At 39.1% G+C, this 12,396-nt stretch overlaps 1 protein-coding gene across 1 annotated transcript in view; it reads right to left on the minus strand.

Annotated features, from left to right (window-relative positions):
- Positions 1 to 12,396, minus strand: part of PGM2 (phosphoglucomutase 2) — a 368,921-nt gene that overhangs the window by 52,118 nt on the left and 304,407 nt on the right. Inside the window, exon 12 of the mRNA XM_078678353.1 lies at positions 10,393 to 10,582. Within this exon, the coding sequence (XP_078534479.1) occupies positions 10,393 to 10,582 (190 nt within the window). The remainder of the gene's footprint in view (positions 1 to 10,392; positions 10,583 to 12,396) is intronic.

Below are 12,396 nucleotides of genomic sequence, written 5' to 3' on the forward strand. Positions count from 1 at the left end.
AGCTGATAGAGTTTTTTTATCACAACACTTAATAAGCAGCTATTCTGAGATTCACAAAGAAACATTTATGAATTGTGGCCAACTATGCCATTTATAGCGACAAAGATTGATATAATTTAAGTACTGCTATTGTCAATAGTGAAATAAATTATGCAGGATTCACTATCATAACAAATAGTGATTCTCACCAATCAACTTCTTCCGCAATCAATTACTGACATTGCAAATAGGGTGGCGGCTCTTTACAACAGATTCACAGATACAAAAATATACACATACTGATGGCAAGACGTGGGTGACAGGATGGGAGTGTGTAAGAGGGTGAGCGGATACATTTGTGAGTAGGATGGTGGATGCAAAGGTGGGAGATGGATAGGATATGGGTATACAAAGATGAAGGGATCAGTGACATTAAAGTTGGGGCATGGGCTTCTGAGTATGTAGATGAGCCCTCCCCTCTCAAGTAACACATAGCCCTCTAACTTTTCAGGTCACTTTTCCTCGCGCTCTAGTGCACAGGGCCTGGCAAAGCCCTACTTCAGTGAGCAGAAATAAAGTACAAATACTGACCGAGTCATTAGGTGAGCCCCCTCATAATGTTCTCTGTTATAGGGCCGGCCTATATAGTTGATACATTTTGTGGGGAGATTCATACAAATAACAGATTTGGACTGCAACTTGTACGCAGATTTGACATTTCTGAATTAAGTGTATTAATCTTAAGGGCACTTGGGGTCAGAATTCTCTAAAGCCTATGGTCCACATTGGAGGAAAAGGATGGGTGATGTGGGGGGAGAAGTGGGGATGACACGGACATCTGCAAATTATGAAAGTTTTGATGTAAACACCAGTGGAAGATCCCAAACTGATCCGTCTGGACTCCCTGCTGGCCCTCTTCCTTGGTCCACCATGCTTTCTGCGTTTTCCCCCTACGTGTTGGGATGCGTTGGCAGACAGGCAAGGGAATACAATGCAAACATGACCAATGGGTCCCATGCTAGGGCTGTTCAGTAGTTGTATTTTATTGAGTGTTTGTTGTCAATCTCCATTGAATATCTTTTGCTTCCTGTATTCTTTATACAAATATTTCTTAATGAGATCTAAAACGGATTCCTGCTCCCTCCCGTTTGGGAAGTGTAAATTTCTTAAATCATGATTTGTGTGAACAACTTCTTATCCACGATTTGAAAAGATTATTTGTATAAAACTCAATAATAGACAATTAGCAAACACCTCTGCAAAACATTCTTATTAGAGAGGTAAAGAAATCCACATTACAGGTTGTAATAATACAATCAACATAGCTTCAGAATGGATATGAAGTAATCTCAAAAGTATATATAATTGGATCAGTACTCTAAGGTGATGAGAGAGTTGGAGGTTACTATGTATAACACAACTATGACAAGCTATCAGTATACTGAAGCCACCCAGAGAAAAAGATGTTGGATATCCTTAACATCCTGGGAATTTTCTCCCAGCAAGTGGAGGACAGACTATGGCCCTAATTACGATGCCGGTAGGACAAGAGTCCGACCGTCATCATTGCGGTAAAGGGATTGGCAGACAGGTAGTCGGCAGTCCCGACCGCCTTTCTAGGATATGACTGCCATGGAGGAGGTAGGAAACATGCCTTTTGGCTTTGAGGCTTGTGTTGCGGTCCAGAAAAGGGCAGCAGCACAAGCTCCAATGCCAAATACACATTTTTAAACATCCATGCACCCTGTAGCAGGCAGGGTACCTGCCTCATGGGGCATGATGTTTGTGGGGGGGTTACCTGTGGTGTCCCCTGGCCTCCTAGTGGAGGCCAAGGGCCAAAGTCTGTTCCCGACAGCTTTTCAAAGGCGGTCGGACCACCATTGAAAGGCCTTTATTAAGGGTCATTGTTATCGCTAAGGTGGTGCCTGAGCAGGCACCTCCCTCATGCTGCTTGAGCCTGTCAGAACCACAGTGGGCGGTCCCTCACACATGGGGTCCGACCGACCGCACTGTAATGCGGCAGTCTGACCGATGCTTCAGATGTCAGTGGGACCGACACCAACCTGCTGTCAGTGTCAGTCCCACATACATCATAATGAGCCCCTATGTTTTCCTCCTGAAATTACCATGTTTTGCAGTGTGAACCAGGAGAGGACAAAACAGCCTCCGTAGCCCATTTCCACTTAGGGCATGGCTTTGCATGCAATGGAGCTGGTGGTGCTGTGTTAGCTGACCTGGTGGGAAGTCATTTTGGATAGTGAAATCATCAGAAGCGTCACCACTGGAAACTCAGCGATTACCACACCTTTAAGTAAGCCAGGATCCAACATTCAGGAAGGTAGGGCCTCTTCTGAATTTGGGTGTATGCTTCATTGCTGCTCAAATATAAATGAGCCAATTTTTTTAAATTCTTCTAACGTTAAACTCAGCACTAAGTTTAACCCTACACCAAACCATAATCCGGAGACTAAACCTTATCCTCACTCTAACTCAAAGTTTATCCTTAAGCCATAGCTCGGATACAGTCAGCAATCATCAAGAATGCCCAAGCATCCTGCAGGCCTACGTAAAGTAATGACAACATTTCTATTAATTTGCACATTCAAAATGAAAGAGGTAATTGCTAATTACGCTGATCAGTGCTCTTGCAACTGTTTGCAGATACATAGACGGACAGGACTAAGTCCTCACATGCTGTACAGACAAACCTAAATTTTGAAGGAGTAAGGAATCAAGCATCGGAGCCGGACTAGAAAGGCATAGCCTCCATGCTAAGACAACAAGCTTTGGCCTTGCATGCAGGAAAATATCAGATGACCAACAGGAATTTTTGGTACTTGATGTCTCTTCTGGAAGAACTATCCCACTGGAAGCTCAAGATCGAAAACGCTTTCCAGGAGACTTCCTGGTGAATATATCCCTGGTGCTGATCAGCACAGGCGATAGGAAATCATTGTGTGTCCATCTCCAGTCTTATCTGCTTTGCTTTCATCTCTATTCTTGTTCAGAAACCAATAACCCTGTGTGAAGGAACAGATCTATCTGCCAGTCACCACAGGACTGGTCTTCAATACCACACTTGAGAAACGGATATTCAGATCTATCCTTGTGAACTGTTGGGGCTCTCAGATGCTAACATTTTGTTAGAGCGTCTGCACTATAAGTTTGGCTAAAAGACTGATGGGTTTCTGATTTGTAATTGGTTATAGGAGAGAACTGATTGTTCAATCAAAGGATTTTCCTCGAAGACACCATTTCAGACTAATGTCCAGATGACAAAGATTAAACAAAACACCTAAAAGGTCTGAAAACTAAGTAGTGTCCTCCATTGGTTCACTGACAGAATATTGACCCTGCAAATATGGAGTTACAAAAATATCAGGTTCAAAAATTGAGGACAAAAATATTGTCATCATATCTTTATAATCGTATGTAGAAAAATATTGGAAAAAATTAATCAATGTCATTATTACAGTTGTATTAAATATCGATTTTTAAATATATATATAATAAAATAATAAATATTAACTATAACAAATAGTAACTTTAATTGAAAGAATGTAAAAGTTAAACATATACAATTAATATATATATATATATACATATATATATATATCTACTTACAAAAAAGCTAAACTAATCATTTTAATTTATATTATAGTTTAAAAATAATATAAAAACAAATATATATATATTTATATATATACACATATACCATTAACATGAAATCTTTTAAAATAAATCTGTTCTAATTAAATAAAAACATTAAACTTAACATTGTTTGCATTCAGTGCAAAATATTTTACACATGAAACAATTAAACATATTATAACTTTGAACAAAAACATAATACATTTTATAACAGCATAAAATAAATTATAAAATGTAATATATATACCATTCCCACTACAATGTATACCAAAATACACAAACTATATCAATAATTATATAAAAAAGGTACTACTCCCAAGTCACACACTACAAAAATAACAAAACTGGTTAAAATTTACAAAACTCCCTCGAATAAATGCAACAGTAGTAAAAGCATTGGATGCGCATAGGTAATATTTACTGTACACATTCCAGCCAGTACAATAGTAGGGAAAGTGTTAGATTGTGGCGGGGTAAAATATACTACTTCCACTTCAATAAGAGCAACAGTAGGGAAAGTGTCGGATATCGGAGGGGTAAAATTTACAATTCCCATTCCAGTCGGTTCAACATTAAAAACAAACAAAATATCTTCAACAAAATAAAATTCTTTTATAAACATAGTAAATAAAATATATTTATGTTAAAAAATAAAATAAAAATCTATATAATCTTAAAAAATAAAAATTATGAGTGTTAAATACATAACAGATACCTACAAATATTATAAAAATACAAAAAGAATTCATACAAAAATATTTTTATTTAGAAATTATTTATTAACAAAAATATTATTACATACATTTTGTTTAGTTCTCACCTTATGACACCACAAAACTCACAACCAGCACCAAAAAAGTATTTACACTAATATAAATATTATAAATGTTTTCACTAATTAAATATTATTAATTTTAATTAACGTAATTCCACAATATACCCCCACAAAACACACAACACACTCATTACATTTAACATGGAATTGTTTACACAATTAACAGAATTATTTAATTAATAATTACCATTAAGAAAAATTGCTTTTAATTCATTTAGTTCCCACCCTTTACCCCTACAAAACCCACATCTAAAATATAAAAAAATGTTATTGCACAATTAACACAATCAAATAAATATTATTAATTAGAAAACAAATTATAATTCATTAAAATTAACTTCCCACCCTTTACCTCTATAATCTCCACAACCCGCACCTAAAATTAAATGTAAAACAAAGACACAATAAAATAATTTTCAATTAAATAACTATTATTTTACCAACTAATTATACATTGATTAAAATGAATTTACTTCCCATCCTTTGCCCCCACAAACCCAAAACCTGCACCTAAAAACAATGTATTTAATTAACATAATTATCAATTAATTATTAAACAAATTATTAATTAGAAATACATTACTTCCCACCCTTTACCCCTGTAAACCCCATAACCTGCAACTAAAATGTTTTATTATATAATAAACACAATTAAATATCAATTAATTACTTGACAACTAATTATTTATTAAAAATAAATTACTTCCCACTTTATCCCCATCACTCCAGAACCAGCACCTAACAAAAATTACACAATTAATGAACAAAAAATACTTCCCAAACTTTACCCCTATAAACCTCAGACCCACAACTAAAATGTACCCCCAAAAAATTAAAAGAACAATTAACACAAACAAATCAATTAAATAAATAATATTAAATCAAAATAAATCAATTTATTATAATTAAATTACTTCCCACCCTATTCCCCTATAAACCCACAAACTGCTACAGAACTAAAAAACACAAAATGTAATTAAATTAGATTTAACCCCTTGGCAGTGGCGGTAATTCCGCCGCGGCGCTGGAGGGGGCCACACGGCGCCGCCATGCTCGTGGCGGAACCACTCCGCCACTAGAGCCGCGGTGGCGCTGTCCTTGTGACGGAATGGTTCCGTCACGGCTTCGCCCGCTCAATAGAACGCGCCGCGCAAGCGTGAAATCTGCGGCGTGGTGGCAGGGCCGTGATGGAACCATTCCGTCACTAGCACAGCCCCACCGTGGCTCATGACGGAATGGTTCCGTCACGAGCGTGGAAGGGGTTAATAACTTCAAAAAATGTAACATATTAAACAACAAAGAATACTTATACAAAAAAATGACAACACCGACATTTAACATATACATTTAAAACACATAACACTGGTCAAGTCAAGAATAACTTTATTTTGGTTTCACAATACAAAAGTTTCACAATACAAAAAAATATTTACAATTCAGTAATCTTCAGCAGCGAAAAATAAAAAAAACAACAATTCATAAAACTTCAACAAACAACAATTAAACACCATGTTATTTCCTTAAGAAAAAGACATCTAGATTAACAATATCACTCCCTGACAACCCTATGCAAATTTCACTCATATCGCTTTCTAATCACGATAGAGCCTCTTATGAAGTTTGCTACTGCAATGCAGATGTCAGAGGAGGGCAGTGAGTGCAAATAATTAAAACCATCACTATATGAACAAGGACCAACATTCCTCAATAATAGAAGCAGAAATCTAGTTCTCACTGACTTATATAATCTGCAAAATAGTAGGAAGAAAATAGTAGGAAGTGCATCGTGCTTTGCCTAGAAGAGGTATCACACGGGCAAGGTGTAAACTTATCCGTCCATCCTCCTCGATAAGGGAACGTTAACAAAAAGTGCACAGTGCATAGGCGGAACCAAGGGGCCGATTACAATTGCAGTGAGACCGCCACCGACAGCCCGTCGGTGGTGGTCTCACCGCCATCGTACATAGGTGTCCCGTCCGCCATATTACAATGGCAGGCAGTGTGATGGTAGTTGGAAACACCGACCGCCACGCATCCGACGGGCTTCTTTAAACCGCCGGTGTGTCAGAGGGCCTCGCAATCCCTGCAATAGTGGCAGTGCCTATCAGGCACCGCTGTAGGGATTACGATGTCCCTCCCCGCCAGCCATTTCATTGTGGTTCACCCGCCATGGAAAGGGACATTGAGGACCCACAGCAGGCCCCACTTGCCCTTGAATTTGCTTTTGGTCCCCCACTACATATCTCTGCACCATGCCTCAAAGTGCAAGGATATGTTCCCTGTCTATTTCTTGTACTGCGGAGTGTGCTGCAGCACCCGCTGCAATACAAGAGATAGGCAGTGCAACTGCCTTGGAGGCAGTCGGATTGTAATGAGGTTGACAGGACTTCCTAATCCCCCCCTAAATTAGGTAAAATCTTATCTGTGGAAAAGGTTTGATAAAATTGTAGGGGGCAGAAGGCAGGTGAGACACTCCCATATTGCCTTGCTGCGGATAATTATGCATGTTGCCCCTAGTAAGAAACGCCTTTTTAATAATGGCCTTAGCATTTGGAGGAATTCTTGCTGCGTTTTCAAAGAAGAATCCTAGGCCTATCTCTAGGTACTTTTCTCTCAGAGCCAGGTGATCTTTGGAGCATTATGCCTATTCAGACAATCCTTAAAAACATCACGTGAAAACTCTAAGGGGGAGATTTTGATGTAGGATGGACCAGAGTCCATCCGACATCGATCTGGAAGTGGGACCGCCCAACCTGCTGTTTGCGGTCCCAAACCAGCGAGTAGGATGCGACCGAACACTGTTTGGTCGCAACGGAATGCATGTTCTCATTGTAAAGACCAAAGGTACAGTTAATCCCCGCAAACGGGGGCAGGCACCTTGAGATGCCTGCCACCGGGGGCAGGGATCAACAGGGGGGCACAGCCTCCATCCGGTGGCCTGGCACCCATGGGTCTTCCGGCCCGTGGCCCCCAAACTCGGATTCTGTCAGCCTTTCGGTGTCAAAAAGGCCGGCACATAAAGGCTGTGGAAATCTGCCATTCTATTCCCTCAATAAGACACTTGGTTTTTGGATTTTGGAACGTTATTCCACACAAGATTGAATATTGCGTGGTTTGCTGATTTGTACTAATGATGTATAAAATGAAAAAGGATCTTTAAAAGTAAATTACAAATCAGATTTTTTGTTGTTTTTCCTTACTTTTAGTTGTTGGTAATAACCATTGGATGAACGTTATATTTGATGACAGATATATACCATACAATTCATGTTGTGATGAGACAGATAATTAATAGTGTTTGTCTCGATAAATAATCCTCCTGAAGAAAATACCGTGGCATCCTCCTTTCCGTAATTTACTATATTCACCCAGATGCCATTTGGTTTACCGGGTACCCCCTGTTGTTAATAATAAATATTCTAATCCCTCGGGCAGAAAGAGGCGCACTTGGGATTACAGGCCCCTTTCTGAATGGCAGACGGGCACTCAGAGTCAGTCGGAAGCCATTTAGAAAGCCCGTTTGGATTCCTTTCCGACCGACCACATCATATTTGGTCGGTCAGAAGGGAATCCAAACTTGACAATTCGATATTGTCAGAACGGCTAAGACCAACAGTCGGAGCAGTTTCCGAGCACATCAAAATCAGCCCCCAAGTCTTTGTAAAGCCAGTAATTATCCCATAAAAACAATCAGGAACAGCCAATACAGACTTCTATGAACTTGTGTGCCAGTTCATCATGGCCAAGTAATGTGGGGGCACTTTCACGTACCATAAGTTATCTCTTAATAAATGTATTCTCTACTAGTTAGAGCTGTTAACTTCTACTATACTCTCTAACCCAGGCCCCATTTATGGTCAATAGAAAGGCAGTTGGCTCTATAAAGAGTTAATTAATTCACTGGTTTATGCCCCCAGTTTACAAGCAAACCGAAATAACGCATCCACAGCCCTGCTTGTCTGCTGTGTTCTAGTGGTTAATAGAGTTTCTCATTTCATCTGATTATTAAATAAATTGGCAAAATGCGCGAAGTTACTAACTTTTTCTGTCTTCTTTCCCTGAACAATAAAAGTTTTGGTTTTTGGGCCACATACCATTATGTATGCTTTAATAAAATTAACTTAAATCAAGGGATGTCATAAAATCAGTGAAAGCATCAAGGGATTTCTGCAAACTCAAAGCTGTCCTTGCCAATACTACTGTATCATCTGCATATGGAAGCAGGGGAACACATTTATTACCAATTTTCGAGAATCATGCTCCCTATTTAATAAAAAGGCTTCCAGCCCATTTGTATAGATTAAAAACAGGAACGGGCTAAAATACATCCTTGGCGAACCCCCTCTGTGGAGATGATTGGGTGAGTTTCCCTTACGGCGACTTTAGTATTTGTATCGATCCTTCGGAGAAGGGTTACTAGTGCTTTTTCTACACCCATGTCTTCCACCATAACCCACAATTTGTCCTGGTTAACGGTATCAAAATCACTAGATAAGTCCATGAAGGCCAGGTGAATAGCACTCTTCATGGACCTCATGTGGTTACTGACAATTAGGGACAGGTTGAGACATTGTTCGGTCTCGCCCAACCCCCTTCTAAAACTGTATCGTGTGTTGGACAAGACCCCTTTGGTGGATACCCACTCTTCTAAACGTGCAAGAAGAACCCTGCCCAATACCTTTGCTGTTGCATCGATCAGTGACATTGGTCTGTAACACACCGGATCACTTCTATCACCCTTTTTAAATAACACTAATTAAAAAAAGATATTTTTAACTATATTTTTGCAAACAAAATTTAGGACTGATATTTTAAGATTCAATATTACTTACCTTAAATTCGATATTCTTAACACCGAAATTCTTGCTGATGATATTTCCATATCATGATATTTAAAACTTGATATTTTGTTATGGAGATATTTTTTTATTTGATATTCTGTCTAAATACCCCAGTAGTCACCTTCTGGATTAGGTTATTCTAGAAGAGGAGCAATGATTTGTGCCTGTGCATTGAGCATTACACCTTTAACAATCACACCCTCAACAATCAGTAACCTTGATGTGCTGGATGTCCAAAGAGAATACCATGAGATCCTAATGGGCAAAGGTGACTAACAGAAGGCAGTGATCAGCTGTCAAGTGTGATTCTAAGGAGTTCAGTAGGATGCCCCAATGAGTCTCTGAAGCACTGGACACGTTTCAGTTACTAAAGGAATTCCCATTGGGAGATACAAATCCCCCGTAGGTCTTAGTTTACATGGATGAAATCAAGTCTTTTGAAAGACACTGAAAGATTATGAGAAAAGTCTCAGATTAAAATTAAACAGAAACACTGTACATAGCTTCCTGGTGGTGCATAAAAGCACTGTTGAGAAATGGAATTATAACTACTTACAAATACTTTCTAGTGTGAACTTCTGGAGTTTCAGAGACCAACATCACCCTGCATCAACAAGAATACACACAGCAAATGAGACTGCCTGCCTGGAATTTTTTACCTTCCTAGCTTACAAGCCAGCATGAGAAGAAGCCCAAAGTGAGGAAAGAAAAAATACACGCTCAATCTTCGATGGCCTGACCTAACCAGAACTTACTGAATGATGTTCAGATTCATCTGATCGGATCTCAATTTTTTTGACGTTTGTTAAATAGTTTACATTTTCTTCTTCATCCTCTACTGACTCACCATCTCAGCTTCTCTATTAGGTCTGATATAATGTGAGTAAAAACACCATATTCCAACATATGGATTACCTAAAGTGGACAGGTTGATTATTGTCTACTCTTGAAAGCATAAACTGAAGATTCACTATTCATGAACTGGAAACTATAAAAATCTAGAACTTAACAGTACATTTGAGAATTTGTTTTCACAATGTAAAGATCTAGGTCTCGTCTTCCTGAGTAAGAACATATGATACTTACAGCCATTTTATCAGGCTGACTGCTGTCGTAGCCTGTAGTCAAATCCCGAACTCCAGAAACCTCGAATCTGCCACAAGACTTTGGGTATGAATTCTTGCCTTCATAATTTCTCAGATCATCAAATAAGCTTTTTATTGTTACAGGATTGTAGCAGATAAAATAGGATGCCTTTGTAATATGGTAGCCATAACTGTGAAAATAATTGAAGAGAAAACATTTCAAGAAAACATTCAATTTATATTCTAATAAACATTTTGCAGACAATTGTTCAAATACTTTGAATGACTTTAGTTATAAATAAAGAACACACTAAAAAGCCTCAATTTCATTCCGTTTCTTATCGTCCCATTTCTTGCATATTTTCACAAGTTTATATTGACTGTCTATTCTCATTAATAATTTGAATTTTTATCTGCTCTCTTCTCTCCAAATATGGTATTCTCTCAAATCCTGTATATTCATGTATAGAAGAGATAATTTCATGTGTTATGATCAGAGTGTGGATAGTTCTTAAGCTGCTCTAAAATAAGAGCTGTTACTAGTTCACTATGTAATACTGATGCCAGCTATTAGGATCAAAGCACCAGCTTACCCATAGGAAAGTTAGCTCTCTAATATAGAAAAAATGGCTAAAATGAATTACATCAAATTTGGCAAAAAGTTACAACTTTAATCAGAAAGCATGCTTTTTGTTATTTTGTGCAAATCCAGTAAACAGTGTTAATAATTAGCTTTTAAAATGGTGGTCAAGTGGACATGAATGGATTAATGCTGGTAAAAGGTTTGACATAACTGGGCTGTTGGGAGTCCAGATATACTCTGATTGGCCCCTTTAAAGTAGATTGGCAGATCCCGATTGTCTGGTCACAAAATGGGGGAAATGTTTTGGCAGCTATTACAGGATTTGTGTACTTGGTGACTAAGGGGCCGATTACGATGGCGGTAAATCCGCGACCGCCGGGCGCGCTGTGAGGCCCGCTGGCTGTGGTTTTACCGCCATCGTCCTTAAAATTCCCACCGCTATAATTAGGATGGCGTTGGGAAGGGGAAAGGTACCTCGGCGGACAGAAAGACCGTCCGCCGTGGTCCCGCAAGGCGGGCCTTTTCCGCCCACCTTGCGGGAACAGGTACAAGGACCGCCGTGGGCATTTGGATGCCACTTTTTTGCGGCGGAGTTCCCACCGCAAAAAGACAGGTGGAAAATGCCTTTGGGGGCCTGTTGCGGATCCATGGGTTGGGGGGGGGGTGCAGCATGTGGGGGGTACCCCCCTACATTTGAATGTACAAGGTGGCAGGCACCGAATTGTGCCTGCCTGTGAGAGAGTGGCTCTATATATACTGGACAATAATGAAGTACAGTGTGTATAGAGTCCACCAACCCCAAAGGTATAACAGAGGATAAAGTCAGGACTGACCTTACTCTCCAAAGTGGTAGCTTGGTCGAGCAGTAAGGCAGTACCTGAGGGTAGTGCAAAGCAAAGGATTTCACACACTCCAAGACTGAACTCCAGGCCAATTGTTTTTATATGAAAATATATAGTTGTTTTAGTTTTAGAACCAACAGGCATAAAAATATACTTTTCTAGACATGAATACTCTCATGTAGTTACTTTGCAAGGAAGCAATAAAGTTTGTGAACACAAATAGATACAGGGGTTTCTGAAGGCAACACAAGTCTAAACACACTTTAGCATTGAGCTCAATAGGTTTTTCAGCATATAAGAACAGTTGATTACCCCACAGATTACTTTTGTAGTTTCAGGACTAGATCCTAGATTCAGTCGTGGGATCTAAACTGAAACCAATTTAGTAAAACCGTTTTAGTTACTGTAGTGAATTTGCATGAATATAAAGCGGTTTTAAAAGTTCACACTTAGAAACTTTTCAAGGTAAATCTGACAATGTTATCCAATGGGAGAAAATTCAGGTTACAGGTAAAGAACGATCACGTTACTTTTGTAATCCAGTACTGAGCTCCTGGGGCCAGCACTGGGGTCTTAACTT

This window comes from Lissotriton helveticus, chromosome 2_2, assembly GCF_964261635.1.
Source record: "Lissotriton helveticus chromosome 2_2, aLisHel1.1, whole genome shotgun sequence".
In the NCBI taxonomy this organism is placed as follows: Eukaryota; Metazoa; Chordata; class Amphibia; order Caudata; family Salamandridae; genus Lissotriton; species Lissotriton helveticus.